This window comes from Dama dama, chromosome 20 (genome assembly GCF_033118175.1).
Source record: "Dama dama isolate Ldn47 chromosome 20, ASM3311817v1, whole genome shotgun sequence".
NCBI lineage: Eukaryota > Metazoa > Chordata > Mammalia > Artiodactyla > Cervidae > Dama > Dama dama.
This window is the reverse complement of record NC_083700.1, coordinates 13,362,695-13,385,974: the sequence shown is the minus strand read 5'-3', so window position 1 is coordinate 13,385,974 and position 23,280 is coordinate 13,362,695. Positions and strand designations below refer to the sequence as shown.

The 23,280-nt window shown below is 38.2% G+C and overlaps 1 protein-coding gene and 2 pseudogenes across 1 annotated transcript; all 3 read right to left on the bottom strand.

The window, feature by feature from the left end:
• Positions 1 to 6,121: 6,121 nt before the first annotated feature.
• On the bottom strand, positions 6,122 to 6,656 carry LOC133074472 (deoxycytidylate deaminase-like; annotated as a pseudogene).
• Positions 6,657 to 18,547: 11,891 nt separating this feature from the next.
• LOC133074471 (phosphatidylinositol-glycan biosynthesis class W protein-like) lies at positions 18,548 to 20,878 on the bottom strand (annotated as a pseudogene).
• A 1,558-nt stretch (positions 20,879 to 22,436) lies between these two features.
• On the bottom strand, positions 22,437 to 22,859 carry LOC133040092 (ATP synthase subunit g, mitochondrial-like). Its single transcript, XM_061119838.1, has one exon. It carries the CDS (start codon positions 22,857 to 22,859, stop codon positions 22,548 to 22,550), a length of 312 nt encoding a protein of 103 aa, XP_060975821.1. The 3' UTR covers positions 22,437 to 22,547.
• Between the last annotated feature and the right edge of the window lie 421 nt (positions 22,860 to 23,280).

Sequence of the window (23,280 nt, the reverse complement as noted above, 5' to 3'; positions counted from 1 at the left end):
ATATAGATTGCCCACTTTTTAATATTTTATTCTTAATTGTAAGATTATCACTTTACAATATTATGATGGTTTTGTCATACATCAATATGAAGCAGCCATAGGTATACATATGTCCTCTTCCTCTTATACCCTCCTCCCACCTCCCTCCCTTGTCCACTTTTTCAGTTGTGTCAGGCCAGAATAAATACGGTTTTTGTTTTTCCATCTTGTCTGGAAGAGGAGTTCCCCTTAATGTGACCTTTGGAAGTCAGGAATAAATAAAGAGCTTTTCCTATTTCATTTCTGTTCACTGGCAAATAGAGTTGTGGATATGTCAGGTTTTTCTGTATTCCGGTTTCCATTCTCCAGACCTTTGTGTTCATAGACAGTAGCTGTGGTTTAGCAATGATAGAAGAATCTAACTCCAGCTTCCCTGGATTACCACCACCATATTGAACTTGGATTTGAATTCGGTAGATTAAAGATCCCTCCCCTTAATCACCACCGTGACTCAGTTGTAAAGTGTCCTGTGTGCTAACCCTGTTTTTAAAATTTTCTATATTTTATAATGCTTTGGGATCTTGAGGTCCTTACCTGCCAAGGAAAGACTGCCTCTCCCTGGGATAACTAATTCCTTGATATAGCAAACTCTCCTTTAAGCAAACCTTTCATATGCAGGTTAACAAATCCAAATTGCACATTCCAACCACCTCCATTACTAACTCTCACATAAAAGTCAATATTTCCCATACCCTTAATCACCCCAAGACCAGGTACCAAACAACTGGCTGTTGTTGCCCAGTCACTAAGTCATGTCTGGCTCTTTGGAACTCCATGGACTGCAGCACACCAGGCTTCCCTGTCCTTCACTATCTCCCAGACTTTGCTCAGATTCATGTCCATTGAGTCGGTGATGCTATCTAACCATTTCATCCTCTGCTGTCCCCTTCTTTTGCCTTCAATCTTTCTCAGTATCAGGGTCTTTTCTAACGAGTCAGCTCTTTGCAACAGGTGACCAAAATATTGGAGCTTCAGCTTCAGCCCTTCCAATCAGGGTTGATTTCCTTTAGGATTGACTGGTTTGATCTTCTTGCTCTTTAAGGGGCTCTCAAGAGTCTTCTCTAGCACCATAATTTGAAAGCATCAATTCTTTGGCTCTCAACCTTCTTTATGGTCCAACTCTCACCAAACAACTGGAGACCACCCTTATAACTCATTTTTTTAAATTTTGTTTTTATTGTTGTTAGTAGCTAAGTCATATCTGATTTTTTTGTGACCCCCACAGACTATAGCCTGCCAGGATCCTCTGTCAATGGGACTTCCCAGGCAAGAATTCTAGAGGAGTTTGCTTTTCCTTCTGCAGGGGATCTTCACAACCCAGTGATTAAACCTGTGTCTCTTGCATTGGCAAGAGAGTTTGTTACCACTGAACCACCAGGGAAGCCCATTTATAACTCATAACCTTCTGAAACTATTCAAATAACCCAATTCTAAACTATTTACTTTGCCCTGCCTTGCCTTTCCTCTGGAAATCACAATAGAGGCTAATGCCCATGCTGTTCCCTTATTCCTTCTCTCTCCTGACTGCTCTTGATTTTATTTGATGTGGACTCACATAACGTGGTATGCCCCCTTCTCTTGAGAACTGTAAGTAATAATCTCTTCCAGCAGAGGCAATTGTCTCTGTATCTGTCACATTATCATACCTGATTAAATGAAATCCTGGTCCAGGTGAAAACATCCTGGGAGTCATTTCTGCAATTCTCAGCCTAGACTGTTCTCTCCACCTTCCAACAGTTTTGTAACACTCCATTGCTTGTAATGAAATCTCTTATTGCCTAAAACACTTAAGTTTTCTCATTCATCACTGATTTCATCATGCAGCCACATGAAGGAGACTCTATAAGAAAAATGTTCTTGCTGTTAAAAGCTATATCCCATGATAATATTAAAAGTCACATGCTTAAAACTAAATGAGTGGTGGCCTCCCTGGTGGTCCAGTGGTTAAAAATCTGCCTTGCATTGATGCAGGGAGTGAGGGTTCAGTTCCTGGTTGGGGAACTGAGATCTCACATGCTGATGGGCAACTAAGCTGCAATTACTGAGCCTGCAATCTGGAGTCTGCATGCCACAACTAGAGAAGCCCATTCACCTCCAGGAAGCCAAATAAATAAATATTTTTAAAAAAGACTAAATGAGTAAAGGGAATGGTAGAATGGAGAGCATAAAAGGGCATAAAAGAGCTCATTGGTAGAAAGCATCAACTACAAATTGGCCCTTTCCCTCTGCCTCTACAAGTATCATATCATAAGCTGCTGACCTTCAACACACTTGGAAAGGAGTTCAGGGTGGAGATCAAGAAAGAAGCACTCTGTGTCCTGGGAAAAACTGGCATAGTAAGCCTTCAGATAGATATTTTCAGGAGAAGATTTTATGAGTTCAGTTATTGCATCTCCTCATATCTAGAAAAATACTAAAATCTTTCACGGTGATACTGCTACTTGTGACTAGCAGCAACTTTCTGCAAAAACGTGTGCTTGATTGCTTGTATTCACCCTTCACCAAAATCACATGTATACTGACCTTACTCCTTGCCTATTTGGAGCAGTCAAAGCTATCTGAAATACTGCCTACTGAGCAATAGTCCTCATTTTGCCACAAATAAAACTTAACTCACAATGCACTCTCACACTGTACATTTTTTTCAGTCAACAAAGCTTACATAGTCACAGAATATTAAGAACAGTGCCAACATGACGTGAGCTCACATCCAAGGGCTTCAGCTAAGATCATGCTTCATTTTCCAGGATTAGCCAAGAGACCACTAATTCTCCTCTCTGAAGTCTTTTAAAGTGCTTTCTGGAGTAACAGAGCTTCCTAGTGTTTAGCAAGACATGGGATTGGGCCAGTTAAGTGTCTGCAACTGTTGAATCCCCAAAGTTTTTGATATTATAGAATCTATCATCATATGGATATTCAGACAGATTCGTCACTTCTATATGGTATTCAAAAATTCTGGAAATATAGATACTGCTGTAATATTATGTGAAGGTTGAAGAGATTGTTAACATTGTACTATTAGTAGCCAAAATGGCCCTGGCCCATCTTTAGACGCAGGACGTGTGTGAGAAGGGTGGACTAGAGTCTTGACTGTCTTGAGTCAAAAATTAAAAAAAAAAAAAAAAAAAAGCATTTCTAATCACGAGTACAGTGTGTCCTGGACAGCTGTTCCCTCCGGTGGCTGCACAGCCTTTAGCTGACATCACTATAAAGGTCCTTATCAGCAAGGGCTTCCACTGGGGGTGGCTTGTGACCACAGATATTAGTCTGCTCCTACTCTAGATAAGGTCATACAATTCTAGGCAGGGCTGCAGCATAAGCAGAGTTCCTTGCAAGGCTGGGAGTGATTGAGATTATAGAATAGGCCAGAGACTGTCAATTATTTTTTTTTTCCCGTAGGGGGCCAGATAGTAAATATTTCAAGCTTTGTGGGCTGTATTGTCTCCGTTGCAATAGCTCAATGCTGCTTCTGTGGCACAAAAGCAGCCATAGGAAAGAAATGAACAGGTTCATCTGTGTCCCAATAAAACTTTATTTATAATATTAAAATATGCATTTTATATACTTTTATGAATTATGAGATATTATTCTTTTTTCCTCAATCATCTAGAAGTGTAAAAATTATTTTCTTTAACACACTGGACATGTAATGGAAGCAGATAATTTTTTATTGTTTTAGGTGTGGTTGTGGTATTGTGATACACTTCAAAATGCCTATAGATAAAAGAATAAGATGGCTGGATTTGGTTCAGAACATAAATGAGGGTATAGAGGGGCAGGTCAAGCCCAAGGGAGGAGGGAGGTGAGTCCAGTTAAGTTCATCATGCCATTCTGCCTTTTTTGTGTATGTTCAATTCTCCATAAGAAAGCTTAAAAAATGGGGGAGCAACAATATTCTGCCAAGTAACTTCAACCTTTTCAAGCTGTCATCTCCCAGGAATATCATTTAACCCAAGAAAGGCTAGAAAGCTGTGGACTCAAGACCCTGGAGTGCCCTGCAGGCAAGTCACGATCCTCCCACCCTGGTCTGGATACCATTGTCTTGCGCCTTGGGCTGGCCAAGGAGCATCAAATAGACTATCTGGGTGACACTGCTGGCCAAGGGGCCATAAAACCATTCTTAGTCTATGGGCCATTCAAAAAGAGGTGACAGGCTGGAATAAGACCACGGGCTATAACTTGCTGACCCCTGGAACAGGGTAACTACCCGTCTGTTAATTGTAGCTCTCCAGTGCACAGATGATCCAAAGTACGAAGAGAATAAAGAACATTCCTCATTATACCTGATTTTGGTAAAAATTCTTCATGGCTTACAATTAATGTGGGCTATAAGTGATTGAATGGTAGTCTTAGGTGGTGATACGGATGGACTTGTGAACCTTTCTTACCTATTCTGATGGTAAATTTACGATATGATCAGAATTCATATTTATCTTATTTTCACCAAGAAAGAAAACCAAATTAGCATATTTAGAAAATTTTCATTAGAGTATTGAAAAGATAAATTACACTTCATAGAAGAATATAATTGAAAAAATAAAACCATTTATTTAGGACACAGCTGCTAGTGTTATTACAATGAAGTCTATTTTTAAAAATTTAATTAAGCTAGTTGAGTTGAAAGTCCTTAAATCTAATTTTAATGTTTCTCTGTTCATACTTCTTTGAAGTATGAAACTATGAATCTGCACTCAACTTGCACTTCCTTCATGGTTCCACATATTTATTGCATACCACAGATAGCATAGAAATTCTAGATCCTCTGTACATGGCAATTTTCATTCATGGCTTCTATGACACCTTGCAATTCTTTTATTATGGATTTGCATTTGTCTGTTGGACTTCAGTTACAGATGGTCGAATTAGTTATACTCCTTAGTTGATGGCATATTAGCATGTTTGGTCTGGGAAAGGATTTTTGTTTTGTTTGACTGATTTATTGCCTTTATTCTCATTAGCCATTTCCATTCCAAATTTCATTGATAGGCAGCTATTTTCAAGTGTTTCATGGGTAACTTTTTGTTAATTTATGTCCTTAAGAATTGTTCTCTGCACATGTGTTTTAGAGAAGGCGAGGGTGGGATGATTTGAAAGAATAGCATTGAAACATGTACATTACCATATGTGAAATAGATGACCGGTCCAGGTTCGATGCATGAGACAGGGCACTCAGAACGGGTGCACTGGGACGACCCTGAGGGATTGGATGGGGAGGGAGGTGGGAGGGGGATTCAGGATCGGGGTCACAGGTACACCCAAGGCTGATTCATGTCAATGTATGGCAGAAACCACTACAATACTGTAAAGTAATTAGCCTCCAATTTAAATAAACAAATAAATTAAAATAAAAAAGTTTCACAAATGGTGTTTATCTGTCATCTCTATTTATCTTTCTATCTCTCACCTTTCTTACCTTTTTTCTCCTAAACATTGTTTTAAGATTTGTCTCTATTGCTATATGCACATCTAATTTGTTGTTTCTAATTGCTGCATAGTAAGATGTATGTCCAAGACATAGCACTTATCAGGACAGATGTGTTTTCCATCTAGGTTTTTGGGTGGGCAGCTGTGCTTTCCTAAACCCTCCAAAGCAAATTTCTTTAATGCTGCTGTCATGTGGGCCCTATTTTTTCCTCCAAGGACACTACATATTATCTTCATTTGGGCCAGATGTTCACGTAGGTGTGTCTGTTCATCCCACTGAGAGCATAACAATCATTTATTTGTCCTTCCAGCACACATAGCAGAGAAGAGCAATTGCTGATGTGCAGCGAATGACAGATAGCTGATGCCCTTCTGCAGAACCACCAGCATCCCAGGAAACCAGGATACAAAAGAGGAGGTTACCCTCATTCAATCCATAGATGACAGACCTTTATTTTAAACCCTAAATCAGTAGTTTAAACAGATGTAGATTTCATGTGACAGGAGAGACAGGAAGATGTGAGGCTTTACAGTTTTCAGATGTGCACTTTTGCTGTACTGACAGTTGAAAAGTTGTGTGTAAATTCAAGAAGAAAGGCATTAGGAGTTTCTTAGCAGAGAGTAATCCCACTCTCCTGGAGATTTAATGAGATGTGGCTCACAGAAACTTCTGGCTCCATCTGCTGTTAATTGAGTTAAAGCCAGTAACGCTCTTGTTGTGCTTCAGTGTGAATTTCCTGAATGTGAACCTAGCCATATTAAATATGAGCCTCACAGCTGTTATCTTATCACTATCATTGTATTTATCAGACATGGAAATAGCTTTCTTTATACTGGCCTGGATGACAAGCTGATGCCTTTGTTACATGGGAACAAGGCAACACGCACTACATACTTTCATATCAGCCAAATTTTTGTTTGTGATGACATTGAGCTCATCATGGCACAGGTAAAGATATTTGGTACCCAGATTACTCTCCATGGTAGCAGGTCATTGCTATTGTATCTAATCCCTACGATCTTGTTTTCTGCCTTTGGGATTCAGGCTCTGACTTGGGAATTCAGATCTTTGCTTTTCCGTGCTGACAGTAAGAAGGCCATTGCCATCCAAAATTCAGACCACTATACATAGTCACTCCCTTTTTTCAGGAAATTTCACTCAAGCTGTGTTCTCATGGCTGACCCCCACTCATCCTCCTGTCCAGGACCTGCAAATCTGCGGGTTCTGTTACCACAACCAAAGCATGCCCAGGCAATTGGCAATGTCTTAAACAAGTCATTTAGCTTACAACATTTCAGTGTTTTTTCTTGTTCCAATACAAACATTTTAAAGCCTACAGATTTCTCTTGAAATTCCACTTTACTCAAAAATTGATGGACTTTGAAGGGAGGTTTCAATACAACTCTCACAATTATTAGTAAATACAGTAGCCAAAAAATCAGCATAGATATAAAAGACTTGAGCAACAATAGAAAAATATTAATCTAATTTACAGAGAGTCTACCTTTAGAAACTGGACAGTAAAACTGTACATCTCACAGGTTTTGATGTGTAGTATTTTTATTGTTATTCGGTCTTAAGTTTTAAAAAATTTTCAGCATATTTTCTCTTTTGACTAATAAATTCCCTAGAAGTAGGTTTGTAAACCAAGTATATGGAAATTTAAGCACTTACTTTTTTGTTATTAACTTTTAGGTTAGTGATGGTATGGTCAGAGAATGTGAACAGAGTTTACAAGTTACCTGTTCATTGAAAAGTATTGGGACTTTATGCCTTAGACCATAGCCATTTATATATTTGATTCTTGTATGCTTGAGAAGCCCATGTACTTCCTAATTTTTAGATGTAGAATTTTATACAGACACAAATAACTTTTCTCAGATTCATTGATGATTTGATGTACATACATATTGTGAAAGTCTTCCCACAACTGAGTTGATTAACATGTACATCACCTCACACTTTGATCTTTTTCTGTAAGAGAGCTAAGTTCTACTATCTTAGCAAATTTCAATTATGCAGTATAGTATTATCAACTCTAGTTGATACACTGCCTTAGATCCTTAGACTTTATTTATCTTATAACTCAAAGGTTGTACCCTTTTACCAACTTCTCATTCCCCCATCCCATAGTTACTGGTAACCACCATTTTATATTCTCTTGCTAATAACTTTTGCTATGAACTTGACTTTAAAAATTTATTTTTTATTTTTTTTGAACTTGACTTAAAAAAAAAAAAAAACATTCCACATACGAGTGATACCATTCAGTATTTGTCTCATTTTTGTCTGGCTTATTTAGCATGATGCTCTCTGTGCTCACCTATGCTGTCACAAATGGAAGGATTTCCTGCTTTTTAAAGGCTGAATATGTTCCATTATATGTGTTTTGTTATGACTTTTTTAAGTTTGCCCTTGTTAAGTGGAGCATAAGGTGAGCTGAAGTTCAACAACAAACCAGGAGAGAAACTGAAATAGAGGTTTACTACTCAGAGGTCCTGGAGGTATTTGGCAAGCCTAATCCCTGAAAGGGACCACATCAGGAGGTCAAAGTAGAGTGCAGACAGAGACAGATGTGGGGTACATGCCTTTATTAGGGTCTTTGAGTGGCATGCTTTGGGGTTCCCAGGTTAAGGCTGACTGGTCAATTAGAACCAAAGGAGTGGGAGTCTGGAAAGACCCTCCAGGGTCATATTAAGGGGAAAACTAGAGGAAGGTTTCTCCAGTAGTCATGTACGGATGTGAAAGCTGGACAATAAAAAAGGCTGAATGTTGAAGAATTGATACGTTCTAATTGTGGTGTTGGAAAAGACTCTTGAAAGTCCCTTGGATTGCAAGGAGATCAAACCAGTCAATCTTTTTTTTTTTTTTTTTAAGCATCAAAACATTTATTTCTGGATAGTGATAGTATGAATAATTATAGTTTCTTCTTTGTATTTTCCCATATTTTCCTGATTTTACTTTGCATAAATAGTATTTTTTTTTCTTTCTTTTTTTTTTTTTTTTTATTAGTTGGAGGCTAATTACTTCACAACATTTCAGTGGGTTTTGTCATACATTGATATGAATCAGCCATAGAGTTACACATATTCCCCATCCCGATCCCCCCTCCCACCTCCCTCTCCACCCGATTCGTGTGGGTCTTCCCAGTGCACCAGGCCCGAGCACTTGTCTCATGCATCCCACCTGGGCTGGCGATCTGTTTCACCATAGAGAGTATACATGCTGTTCTTTTGAAACATCCCACCCTCACCTTCTCCCACAGAGTTCAAAAGTCTGTTCTGTATTTCTGTGTCTCTTTTTCTATTTTGCATATAGGGTTATCGTTACCATCTTTCTAAATTCCATATATATGTGTTAGTATGCTGTAATGTTCTTTATCTTTCTGGCTTACTTCACTCTGTATAATGGGCTCCAGTTTCATCCATCTTATTAGGACTGATTCAAATGAATTCTTTTTAACGGCTGAGTAATATTCCATGGTGTATATGTACCACAGCTTCCTTATCCATTCATCTGCTGATGGGCATCTAGGTTGCTTCCATGTCCTGGCTATTATAAACAGTGCTGCGATGAACATTGGGGTGCACGTGTCTCTTTCAGATCTGGTTTCCTCAGTGTGTATGCCCAGAAGTGGGATTGCTGGGTCATACGGCAGTTCTATTTCCAGTTTTTTAAGGAATCTGCACACTGTTCTCCATAGTGGCTGAATTAGTTTGCATTCCCACCAACAGTGTAAGAGGGTTCCCTTTTCTCCACACCCTCTCCAGCATTTATTGCTTGTAGAATTTTGGATAGCAGCCATCCTGACTGGCGTGTAATGGTACCTCATTGTGGTTCTGATTTGCATTTCTCTAATAATGAGTGATGTTGAGCATCTTTTCATGTGTTTGTTAGCCATCTGTATGTCTTCTTTGGAGAAATGTCTGTTTAGTTCTTTGGCCCATTTTTTGATTGGGTCATTGATTTTTCTGGAATTGAGCTGCAGGAGTTGCTTGTATATTTTTGAGATTAATCCTTTGTCTGTTTCTTCATTTGCTATTATTTTCTCCCAATCTGAGGGCTGTCTTTTCACCTTACTTATAGTTTTCTTTGTAGTGCAAAAGCTTTTAAGTTTCATTAGGTCCCATTTGTTTAGTTTTGCTTTTATTTCCAATATTCTGGGAGGTGGGTCATAGAGGATCTTGCTGTGATTTATGTCGGAGAGGGTTTTGCCTATGTTCTCCTCTAGGAGTTTTATAGTTTCTGGTCTGACATCTAGATCTTTAATCCATTTTGAGTTTATTTTTGTGTATGGTGTTAGAAAATGTTCTAGTTTCATTCTTTTACAAGCGGTTGACCAGTTTTCCCAGCACCACTTGTTAAAGAGGTTGTCTTTTTTCCATTGTGTATCCTTACCTCCTTTGTCAAAGATAAGGTGTCCATAGGTTCGTGGATTTATCTCTGGGCTTTCTATTCTGTCCCATTGATCTATATTTCTGTCTTTGTGCCAGTACCATACTGTCTTGATGACTGTGGCTTTGTAGTAGAGTCTGAAGTCAGGCAGGTTTATTCCTCCAGTTCCATTCTTCTTTCTCAAGATTACTTTGGCTATTCGAGGTTTTTTGTATTTCCATACAAATTGTGAAATTCTTTGGTCTAGTTCTGTGAAAAATACCGTTGGTAGCTTGATAGGGATTGCATTGAATCTATAGATTGCTTTGGGTAGAATAGCCATTTTGACAATATTGATTCTTCCAATCCATGAACATGGTATGTTTCTCCATCTGTTTGTGTCCTCTTTGATTTCTTTCATCAGTGTTTTATAGTTTTCTATGTATAGGTCTTTTGTTTCTTTAGGTAGATATACTCCTAAGTATCTTATTCTTTTTGTTGCAATGGTGAATGGTATTGTTTCCTTAATTTCTCTTTCTGTTTTTTCATTGTTAGTATATAGGAATGCAAGGGATTTCTGTGTGTTAATTTTATATCCTGCAACTTTACTATATTCATTGATTAGCTCTAGTAATTTTCTGGTAGAGTCTTTAGGGTTTTCTATGTAGAGGATCATGTCATCTGCAAACAGTGAGAGTTTCACTTCTTCTTTTCCTATCTGGATTCCTTTTACTTCTTTTTCTGCTCTGATTGCTGTGGCCAAAACTTCCAACACTATGTTGAATAGTAGTGGTGAGAGTGGGCACTCTTGTCTTGTTCCTGATTTCAGGGGAAATGCTTTCAATTTTTCACCATTGAGGGTGATGCTTGCTGTGGGTTTGTCATATATAGCTTTTATTATGTTGAGGTATGTTCCTTCTATTCCTGCTTTTTGGAGAGTTTTAATCATAAATCAGTGTTGAATTTTGTCAAAGGCTTTCTCTGCATCTATTGAGATAATCATAAGGTTTTTATCTTTCAATTTGTTAATGTGGTGTATTACATTGATTGATTTGTGGATATTGAAGAATCCTTGCATTCCTGGGATAAAGCCCACTTGGTCGTGGTGTATGATTTTTTTAATATGTTGTTGGATTCTGTTTGCTAGAATTTTGTTAAGAATTTTTGCATCTATGTTCATCAGTGATATTGGCCTGTAGTTTTCTTTTTTTGTGGCATCCTTGTCTGGTTTTGGAATTAGGGTGATGGTGGCCTCATAGAATGAGTTTGGAAGTTTACCTTCTTCTGCAATTTTCTGGAAGAGTTTGAGTAAGATAGGTGTTAGCTCTTCTCTAAATTTTTGGTAGAATTCAGCTGTGAAGCCATCTGGTCCTGGGCTTTTGTTTGCTGGAAGATTTTTGATTACAATTTTGATTTCCTTGCCTGTGATGGGTCTGTTAAGATCTTCTATTTCTTCCTGGTTCAGTTTTGGAAAGTTATACTTTTCTAAGAATTTGTCCATTTCATCCAAGTTGTCCATTTTATTGGCATAGAGCTGCTGGTAGTAGTCTCTTATGATCCTTTGTATTTCAGTGTTGTCTGTTGTGATCTCTCCATTTTCATTTCTAATTTTGCTAATTTGGTTCTTCTCTCTTTGTTTCTTAATGAGTCTTGCTAATGGTTTGTCAATTTTGTTTATTTTTTCAAAAAACCAGCTTTTAGCTTTGTTGATTTTTGCTATGGTCTCTTTAGTTTCTATTGCATTTATTTCTGCCTTAATTTTTAAGATTTCTTTCCTTCTGCTAACCCTGGGGTTCTTCATTTCTTCCTTCTCTAATTGCTTTAGGTGTAGAGTTAGGTTATTTATTTGGCTTTTTTCTTGTTTCTTGATGTAAGCCTGTAATGCTATGAACCTTCCCCTTAGCACTGCTTTTACAGTGTCCCATAGGTTTTGGGTTGTTGTGTTTTCATTTTCATTCGTTTCTATACATATTTTGATTTCTTTTTTGATTTCTTCTATGATTTGTTGGTTATTCAGAAGCGTGTTATTTAGCCTCCATGTGTTTGAATTTTTAACAATTTTTTTCCTGTAATTGAGATCTAATCTTACTGCACTGTGGTCAGAAAAGATGACTGGAATGATTTCAATTTTTTTGAATTTTCCAAGACTAGATTTATGGCCCAGGATGTGATCTATTCTGGAGAAGGTTCCGTGTGCACTTGAGAAAAAGGTGAAGTTGATTGTTTTGGGGTGAAATGTCCTATAGATATCCATTAGGTCTAGCTGGTCCATTGTGTCATTTAAGGTTTGTGTTTCCTTGTTAATTTTCTGTTTAGTTGATCTATCCATAGTTGTGAGTGGGGTATTAAAGTCTCCCACTATTATTGTGTTACTATTAATTTCCTCTTTCATGCTCGTTAGTGTTTGCCGTACATATTGCGGTGCTCCTATGTTGGGTGCATATGTATTTATAATTGTTTTATCTTCTTCTTGGATTGATCCTTTGATCATTATGTAGTGTCCTTCTTTGTCTCTTTTCACAGCCTTTATTTGAAAGTCTATTTTATCTGATATGAGTATTGCGACTCCTGCTTTCTTTTGGTCTCCATTTGCATGAAATATTTTTTTCCAGCCCTTCACTTTTAGTCTGTATGTGTCTCTTGTTTTGAGGTGGGTCTCTTGTAGACAGCATACATAGGGGTCTTGTTTTTGTATCCATTCAGCCAATCTTTGTCTTTTGGTTGGGGCATTCAACCCATTTACATTTAAGGTAATTATTGATAGGTGTGGTCCCGTTGCCATTTACTTTGTTGTTTTGGGTTCACGTTTATACAACCTTTCTGCATTTCCTGTCTAGAGAAGATCCTTTAGCATTTGTTGAAGAGCTGGTTTGGTGGTGCTGAATTCTCTCAGCTTTTGCTTATCTGTAAAGTTTTTGAATTCTCCTTCATATCTGAATGAGATCCTTGCTGGATACAGTAATCTAGGTTGTAGGTTATTCTCTTTCATTACTTTCAGAACGTCCTGCCATTCCCTTCTGGCCTGGAGGGTTTCTATTGATAGATCAGCTGTTATCCTTATGGGAATCCCTTTGTGTGTTATTTGTTGTTTCTCCCTTGCTGCTTTTAAGATTTGTTCTTTGTGTTTGATCTTTGTTAATTTGATTAATATGTGTCTTGGGGTGTTTCGCCTTGGGTTTATCCTGTTTGGGACTCTCTGGGTTTCTTGGATTTGGGTGGCTATTTCCTTCCCCATTTTAGGGAAGTTTTCAGCTATTATCTCCTCGAGTATTTTCTCATGGCCTTTCTTTTTGTCTTCCTCTTCTGGGACTCCTATGATTCGAATGTTGGGGCGTTTCACATTGTCCCAGAGGTCCCTGAGGTTGTCCTCATTTCTTTTGATCCTTTTTTCTTTTTTCCTTTCTGCTTCATTTACTTCCACTATTTTATCTTCTACCTCACTTATCCTATCTTCTGCCTCCGTTATTCTATTCTTGGTTCCCTCCAAAGTGTTTTTGATCTCATTCATTGCATTATTCATTTTTACTTGACTCTTTTTTATTTCTTCTAGGTCTTTATTAAACATTTCTTGTATCTTTTCAATCTTTGTTTCCAGGCTATTTATCTGTAACTCCATTTTGTTGTCAAGATTTTGGATCATTTTTATTATCATTATTCTAAATTCTTTTTCAGGTAGATTCCCTATCTCCTCCTCTTTTGTTTGACTTGGTGGGCATTTTTCATGTTCCTTTACCTGTTGGGTATTTCTTTGCCTTTTCATCTTGTTTAGATTGCTGTATCTGGAGTGGGCTTTCTGTATTCTGGAGGTCTGTGGGTCCTTTTTATTGTGGAGGATTTATCCAGTGGGTGGGGTTAGACGATTGGCTTGTCAAGGTTTCCTGGTTAGGGAAGCTTGTGTCAGTGTTCTGGTGCGTGGAACTTGATTTCTTCTCTTTGGAGAGCAATGGAGTGCCCAGTAATGAGTTTTGAGATGGGTCTATGTGTTAGGTGTGACCTTGGGCAGCCTGTATGTTGACGTTCAGGGCTATGTTCCTGCATTGCTGGAGAATTTGCGTGGTATGTCTTGCTCTAAAACTTATTGGCTCTTGGGTGGTGGTTGGTTTCAGTGTAGGTATGGAGGCTTTTGGACGGTCACTTATTACTTAAAGTTCCATGTAGTCAGGAGTTTTCTGGTGTTCTTAGGTTTTGGGCTTAAGTTTCCTGCCTCTGGATTTCAGTTTTATTCTTCCTGTAGTCTCAGGATTTCTCCAACTATACAGCACTGATAATAAAACTTCTAGGTTAATGGCGAAAAGATTCTCCCCCGTTAGGGACACCCAGAGAGGTTCACAGAGTTACATGAAGAGGAGAAAAGGGAGGAGGGAGATAGAGATGAGCAGGAGGAGAAAAAGGGGGACTCAAGAGGAGAGAGACAGATCTACGCAGCTGTCTGTTCCCAGAGTGTTCTCCGTATCTCAGACACCTACAAAGATTCACAGAATTGGATTGGGAAGAGAAGGGGAAAGGAGGAAATAGAGGTGTCCTGAGGTAGAAAACAGAGAGTCAAGATTGGGAGAGAATAATCTTTGGTTTAAAAATAGGGCTTCTCTTCCTTTTTTTTTTTTGTAAGGTTATAGTGTATTGAAAATGAAAATTAAGGAGTAGTAGAGGAGTGAGTACTAGAGGACTTTAAAAAAAATAAGAGAAAAAGAAAAATAGAAAAAAGAATAGAAAAAGGAAAGAAAAAAAAGAAGAAAAAAGAAAAAAAAAGAAGAAAAAAGAAAAAAAAAAAAAAAAGAGAAAAAAAAATTTTTTTTTTCCTAATTAAAAATCTATGAAAATGAAAGTGAAGTAGTAATGGGGGAGTAATAGGGAATTTTAAAGGAAAATAAAAGAGAAAAAATAAAAAAGAAAAAATAAAAAAGAAAAAATAAAAAAAGAAAAAATAAAAAAAGAAAGAAAAAAATTTTTTTTTTCCTTCCTTACTTAGGAAAAAAAAAAAAAAGTAAAAATATATCTAGGAATTTCTCTGGAGCTGTTGCGGTCAGTGTGGGTTCGGCTCAGTTTCAGATAGCTCCTCGTTCCAGCTTACACTTCTCGATATCTATAGGGCCCTTCCGGTGTAGTCCGTGTTTTCTACGGGGATTTTAATCTGTTGCACCAGTCCCTTCTGAAGCGGTTCCCTTTGTTTATTTGGCTTGTTTGCCGGTCTCTTCAGAGACTCATTTCTGCCCTGACACAGGCGGGCGGAGGTGGACTCTTATTTAGGTAGCTAGTTCCATCGCTCTGCGGGGCGGGGCTGGCGCTGCCGGGAGGGGCTGAGGCTGCTTTCTCCCGTCTGCGCTGCTCAGGCTCCCGGCTCTTCTATATGGAGCGCGCCCCGCGCTGCGCGAGGTTCCAGCCCTCGGGTGTTCCACAAAAGCGCGGAAGGAAAAGCTGCGCCTGCTCTCTGTGCCTTCCCCGTCAGAGCGGTCCAGGCAGCCAGGGGCTTGATGGGTGCACTCTCCCCAGGTGTGGTGCGCCCACTCCCTTCCGCGGACCCAGTCTCAGTTTCCGCTGGCGCCAGTCGGGTGCGCGCGCCTTCCGCCCTCCGGGTCCCCAGCCCCAGTCCCCACCAGCGCCGGTCGTGTGCCTGCACCCTGTGTCTCGCCGCGACCTTCCCCTCCCCCCTGCCTCCTGCCTCGGGCGGGGCTGGGCCGGTCCGTAGCCTGCGACCTCTTCTCTGGACTTTCTCGGTCCCTTTGTTCTGCGAACGGCCGGCAGTGTGTTCCGGCAGGTTAATTTTCTCTCTCTCTCTTGGTCTCCCACAGTTCAAGTTGGCAACTCACAGAAGCTCCCTCCGATTGTCCTCAGGGCACTCAGGCCCGGACCCTACCCCAAGCAATGCCGCCTAAGACTCCCTTCCTGGGACGGATCTCCGTCCTTAGCTCTTTTGTCTCACTTTTTATCTTTATATTTTGTCCTACCTCCTTTCGAAGACAATGGGCTGCTTTTCTGGGCGCCTGATGACCTCAGCTAGCGATCAGAAGTTGTTTTGTGAAGTTTGTTCTGCATTCAGTTATTCTTTTGATGAATTTGTAGGAGAGAAAGTGGTCTCCCCATCCTACTCCTCCGCCATCTTGGCTCCTCCCCCCAAACCAGTCAATCTTAAAGGAAATCAACCTTGAATATTCATTGGAAGGACTGAGGCTGAAGTTGAATCTCAAATATTTTGGTCACCTGATGCAAAGAGCCGACTCACTCGAAAAGACCCTGATGCTGGGAAAGATTGAAGGTGGTAGGAGAAGCAGGTGACAGAGGATGAGATGGTTGAATGGCATCACCGACTCAATGGACATAAGTTTGAGCAAACTCCGGGAGATGGTGAAGGACAGGGAAGCCTGGCGTGCTGTCATCCACAGGGTGGTAAAGAGTTGGACATGACTGAGCAACTGAACAACAACAAAGAGGAAGGCACTGGGAAGCAAGCAAAGAGAACTGCTGATCCCAGGCATTGCTGGAGAAGCCATATCAGGGATTTACATGTGACTCTATGGGCTACAAATCAGGACATGTACTTTCATGGGCTTAAGGTTACTGCAGGCCCTGTGGTCAAACAAAATTTAGATTTTCACTTTCTTGATGATAAGTCAAATTGAGGAAATTTTAAAATACCTGTTTCCTTTGGAAAAATGTATATTCAGATTCTTTGCCTATTTTTAATTATCATTTTTGCTTATGAGTTGTATGAGTTCTTGTATATTTTGGATAGTAACTTCTTATTAAATATGTCCTTTGCAAATATTTTCTCCCATTCCACAGGCTGTATTTTCATTTAGTTGATGGTTTCATTTGCTACTTAGCAGCTTTCTAGTTGATGTCGTCCCAGTTGTTTATTTTTGCTTTTATTGCCTTTGCTTTTGGTACTATTGGTGTTGTTCACTGACTAAGTTGTGTCCAACTCTTTGCTACCCCGTGAGCTGCAGCATACCAGGTTTCCCTGTCCTTCACTATCTCTCAGAGTTTGCTCAGATCATGTCCATTGAGTTGGTGATGCTATCTCATCCTCTGCCACCCTCTTCTCCTTTCGTTTTCAGTCTTTCCCAGCATCAGAATCTTGTTCAGTGAGCTAGCTCTTCACATTAGGGGGCCAAAATATTGGAGCTTTAGCTTCAGCATCAGTCCTTCCAATGAATATACCAGATGAATTTCCTTTAAGATTGACTGATTTGATCTCCTTGCTGTCCAAGGGACTCTCAAGAGTGTTCTCAGCACCACAATTCAAAGACATCAATTCTTCAGTGCTCAGCCTTCTTAATGGTCCAACTTTCACATGACTACTGGAAAAACCATAGCTTTGACAATATGGACCTTTGTTGGCAAAGTGATGTCTCTGCTTTTTAATACACTGTCTAGATTTGCCATAGCTTTCCTTTCAAGGAGCAAGAGTTTTTAATTCATAGCTGTAGTCACTGTATGCAGTGATTTGGAGCCCAAGAAAATAAAATCTGTCACTGCTTCCACTTTTTCCCCATCTATCTGCCATGAAGTGATGGTACCAGATGCCATGATCTTAGTTTTTGAATGTTGAGTTTTTAGCCAGTTTTTTCACTCTCCTCTTTCACCCTCAAGAGGCTCTTTATTTCCTCCTCACTTTCTGCCATTAGAGTGATATCATCCACATATCTGAAGTTATTGATATTTTTACCAGCATTATATTAAAAGAAATTATTGCCAATACAAGTGTTAAGGAGCTTATCCCTGTTTTATTCTGGGGTTTTAATAGTTTTAGGTCTTACATCCAAATCTTTAATCAATTTTGAGTTGATTTTTATGTGTGGTGTAATATAGAAGCCTAGTTTAATTCTTTTGCATGTAGATATCCCAGCACCATTTATTGAAGAGACTATCCTTTCCCCATTGTATATTCTTGGTGCCTTCATCAAAAGTTAATTAACCATATATGCATGAGAGTACTACTGGGATTTCTATTCTATGCCACTGATCTATGTGTCTATTTTTATGCCAATGCCACACTGTTTTGATTACTAAAACTTTGTAATGCAGTTTGAAATCAGAAAGAGTGATGGCTCCAGCTTTGTTCTTTCTCAAGTTTGCTTTGACTACTCAAAGTGTTTTGTGGCTTTATATAAATTTTAGGATTGTTTGTTGTATTCCTATGAAAATTCCAATGAAATTTTGATAGGGATTTCACAGGATCTATTGATTATTTTGGGTAGCATGGATATTTTAGCATTATTAACTCTTCCAGTCTATGAATATGGATTATCATCCCATATATTTTTGTCTTCAATTCCTTTTACCAATGTCTTATAATTTTTTTCACAATTCCACAATTGAGATTTTTTTAATGTAAATATTATAAAAGTGATTCATACAATGAAAATACAGACTCATAGTAGGTAATATAAGATGGAAAGCAAAAATCCTCCTTCCCACTCCTTTAATCTTCTAGTGTCACAACTATAAACACAACAGTTTCTTGAAAATATTGGAATTTATATGTTCTAACAAGTCACAAAGCTTTGTATCTTCTGTATTGGTTTGTTTTACATAGTGTTGAGACACATTTAAAATATTAAGTATCATTACTCTTAGAGCAGTAATGAAACAATTTTATAATAAATTATAGTTAACGTTGGGTTGCCCAAAGTCCTATTTTCTTCACATTTTATGTTTTCTCTTCCTCATTAAAATAATATTGCTCAAAACATATCCTACCCCTATTGATCACCAAGATTTTATAGTCTTGTCTTGCAATTGTAGTGCATGTTTAATTAAGCAGTTGATAAACATACAGAGGTTGAGCACAGATAAAGCCCACAATGTACTTCTGTGTAATGTATGTACTAACAGGTTGATTTTGTCATTGTTACATTTGACAGCAAGAAAAAATTAATTTGTTTCTGTTCATTGCTGTGATTAAACAAAGAGTGGGTTTTCTTTCAGCTTCAGAGAGTAGATATTCTGAATGCTTTTTATTTGCAGCATGTGATGGAATAAATTTCCAAGAACATGGTAATACTGTACCCTTAATTGGAAATTTGGCAAAACTCAAAATTATATCACCCAGTATTAAACTACTAAGGAGGATCAGGTAAGAAGCAATTACCCACATACAAAAGGCTAAGCTGTCCGTTCTTTAAGATGCTACTTCTACATTTACCTGAACTATGTAAAGTGACGTGAAGAGGCTGATAGCTGTCAGCAGATTATATGTTACTTTTATCCAGTCTTTGATAAGTGATTTATTTTTTTAAGCTCATATACCCTGTTTGAACACTAGCCATGGGTACTGTGATATACCACAAGGTAGAGGTAATTTTTTCTCTGTTGGCATTTAGTAAATCAACCCCTGTGCCACCATCATCAGTGCCATACAAAATTAATCTCTTCAATGGGGTAAAATCAAGGCTAGTTGGTATAACACAGTAAAGCTGATAGCCACAATCGAGGGTTTACTTAGGTGAAAAATAATCTAAGCAGTGATGCTATCAATTTCACAACTATCAAGGTAAAGGAAATGTTCCATTGAACTCCATACTCAGTTAAATGTTCCTGAGATTCCTACAGATCTTATAATAATTAATCATCCCATTCCTAGGAAGACTAATGGCCAGAGTACAGTGACTTTGTAAAATAAAATCTGGACCCTTTGTATATTTTCTTCTAATATTTGGAGAAATCATTGCAATCTTCAAGAGAAATCCCCCTATTCCAAAATCCACTGCTCCTATCCCATAGAGCCTGATTTTGGGAAGTCTTCTAGGAAAACATGGGAAGTCTACAGTCAAAATGGCAAGAGCAGTAAATGTACTGTCAATTACATGGAAACAAGAGATGCTTGGAATGTATTCTGATTCCAGACTGACTTTCAAGAATTTTTCAAGAATTTTCCAGACAGGCATTCTGACATACCAAATTCTCTTGCAGTATATTTTATAGATCAGCCCGGCCCCAAAGATAATTACAAGATGCTCAAGGAGAACAAATGTAGAGAAAATGGTCAAAATGGTTACCAGGGGAACGATCAAGAAAGCAAAGTCAATGAAGAATCAAGTTCTCCAAGTGTGTGAAGAAAAAGATAAGTGCTGTGAGAAAATGATCAGGATCCCTCTGCCCAGGATAAGGAAAGTAGGAAAGCCCAAGCCCTCAATGATTTCCAGTATGCTTGTTCCATTGTGGTCACTGACAAAAGCTTCCTTCATCTGCTTTTGAGAATTTTTCTTCTTCTCCTGGCTTTCAAAATATTTTGTCCACCAGAGAGCCTCCAATTCTGGATCCTGATGTCCCTGATGTGTCAGGGATGCCCTGCGCTGAATGTGTGCTCTGCCCCAGGGGAGGAGCCGCCGGTTCTGGCCACTTAAGACAGAGTGTCAGTTCATGGCTCAAGTGTCTCATGGATCTGAATATACTGAACTTTTACCTCCTTGGTTAAATTTATTCCCAAGTATTTTATTCTTTTTAATGTTATTGCAAATGGGATTGTTTTCTTAATTTCCTTTTCCAAGAGTTCATTGTTAATATTTGGAAATGCAACTGATATTTTGTATATTGATTTTTGTATTTTCAATTTTACTAAATTTATTTATTAGTTCCAGTTTTTTGGTTGAGTTTTTAGGGTTTTCTATATATAAAATTGTCATCTGCAAATAGAGACAGTTTTACTTCTTTTCTAATTTAAATTTTTCCTTATCTAAGAGTTCTGGCCAGAAAACTTCAGATACTATGTTGACTTAAAATGGCAATAGTATATATCTTTGTCTTGTACCTAATCACAGAGGAAAAGCTTTCAGTTTTTCAACATTGAGCATGATTTTAGCTGTTGATTTATAATATACTGCCTTTATTATGTTGAGGTATATTCCATCTTTATCTAATTTATTGAATTTTTTTTCCTTATCATGAAAGGTTGTTGAATTTTGTCAAAGGCCTTTTCTGAATCTATTAAGATGATCATACAATTTCCAATTTTTATTTTGTTAATGTTGTGTATCACATTTATTGACTTGTGTATGTTGAGCCATCTTTGTGTTCCAGGAGTAAATCCTACTTGATCATGGTGTAATATTCTTTTTAAAAAAATAATTTTATTTATCTATTTTTGGCTGTATTGGGTCTTTGTTCCTGCTTGGGCTTTTCTCTAGTAGTGGCTAGTGGGGGGCCACTCTTCTTTTTGGTGCCCCAGCTTTTTATTGCGATGACTTCTCTTGTTGTGGGCCATGGGCTCCAGAGTGTGAGGCCTCCGGTAGTTGGAACACATGAGCTCAGTAGTTGCAGCTTGCCGGTCTTAGAACACAGGCTCAATAGTTGTGGTGCGGGCCTACATGTGGGATCTTCTGGGACCAGGTATCAAGCCCACCTCTCCTGCACTGGCAGGCAGATTCTTTACCACTGAGTCACCAGGGAAGCCCTGTGTAGTAGTAATTTAACACACTATTGAACTTTGTTTGTTCTTATTTTGTTGAGGAATTTTGTATCCGTGTTCATAAGAGATATTGGCCTGCAGCTTTCTTTTCTTGTAGTGTCCTTGTCTGCCTTTGGCGTCAGAGTAATGTTGCTTCATAAAATGAGCTTGAAAGTGTCCCCTCTTCAATTCTTGAGAAGCGTTGGAGAAAATTAGTGTTAATTCTTTTGTAAATCTTTGGTAGAATTTATCAGAGGGGTTTTTTTTTTTTTGGTGGAGGTTCTTGATTACTGATTCAGTCTCAGTTGTTATTGGTCTGTTCAGATTTTCTATTTTTTGTGATTCAGTCTTGGTAGGTTGGATGTTTCTAGAAATTTATTTGCTTCTTCCTAGTACCTAATTTTCCCTACTACTATTGTATTGCTGTCTATTTTCCCTTCAGCCCTGTTAATATTTGTTTTAAAAATTTTGGTGGTCTTTTGCTTATTTTTTCATTTTCTACACATTTTGTTTGTTTCCATTTGAAGGAGAGGAGTTGGACATATTTTTTTGTTACTAATACCAATCACTTGTATTTATTTCAGGACATAATATACTATTTAGACCCAAGGACAATGCTAAATCATAACCCTGTTAAATATCTATAGGATATTTTATTTTTGCAAAGATAGGTCCTTAAAAACTGGACAGATTAATAATATAACAAATATCAAAATCAGATGAAAAATATGTTATCGCTCTCATTCACTCTGTCCTAATGTTAAAGATGTTACAAAGATACACAGATTATCATCATGCTGTTCTTTTGGGAGGCTATATTCAAACTGACAAAAAGATGTTGTCAAAGGGATCTTTCTCTGTTTTTTGCGAAGAAAAACAGTCCAAATTGTATTATTAATGCTACGTGATTTAACTGTATCATACTTGGCACATGGTATTATTATTTCTCCTACTGGAGCAAGTTCTCATTTTCTCAAAGCCTTTCCCCCAGCTTTTCTAGAATAAAGCTTAAATATCATTTGTTTCAAGTCTTCAAAATAAAGTTAACCTCATTTATACAGGTACCAGGTTGGTATACTCATATATATCTTTTCCAATTGCAGGCTAAGCAAAGGCATGCATTTAGAGTTGTGCTAATATATTACAGCAAAAGGCAATCCAACTTAATATCAAGAGAAATTGTGACCTTCCATGTAGTGTTTGATAGAGAAAACACTGATTCTGACACATTGTCTTATTTTATTCAAATAGCAGTCTGCTCACACATGGTCCAAGAACACTTGAATAATAAAGCAAATATAATCACATGTTAAAAATTGGTCTTCAAACATCATAGCCAATGATGCCACGCTTGCCTATGATCTCGCCAACATAAAACCACATCCACACCTCAGTGGCCACCAAACCATTCAGTAGAGCTTCCTTAACAGTGAGCTGTTTGAAGCTACCGGTTTTAGCACTGTTGATAATTTTTTTCAAGCTCTGAATTGCTGTAGGGATCTCAGAAGGGATTGGAGGAACAAGCTCAACCTTGGCATAGTACCAAAACATGGCCAATCGAGGCTTTGAGTAAGTTACACCAGCGTTGACCAGCGCTGGGGCCTTCTCCGCGAGGTTACGGACAAACTGGGCCATGGTACTAGCCCCGACTGGCTGGCTGAATATTACCCGCCTGGAAAGGATATATCCCATCTGGTTTATATTTTTATCATAGGCTCTCTTAGGCTCATGACAGAAAAATGAAATTTTTGATCCCACACTGTTTTAACAGAACTACATTCTTTTCTTCTTTCTTTTCCTTTCACCCAGGAGGAGATAATTATGGAAAGAACCAGATAAGTTATAGATAAAGAAACTATAATTTCCTTCACTATTTGGTTTCAATTTAAATACAATAAACACTTTTCTGACTAGGATATGAGAGGGTGTAGAAAATCTTTGTTCACATGGTAACACAAAAAAATTAGATATTATAAAACGTGTACTTATGTATGAAACTATTGAAGAGAGGTGGGTATAAGAAAACCCCAGATGGACTGATTTTCAGAGAGAAGAG

What these genes read in the sequence shown, in the direction of transcription:
- LOC133040092 (XM_061119838.1), bottom strand. Translation starts at nt 22,859, where the DNA reads ATGGCCCAGTTTGTCCGTAACCTCGCGGAGAAGGCCCCAGCGCTGGTC.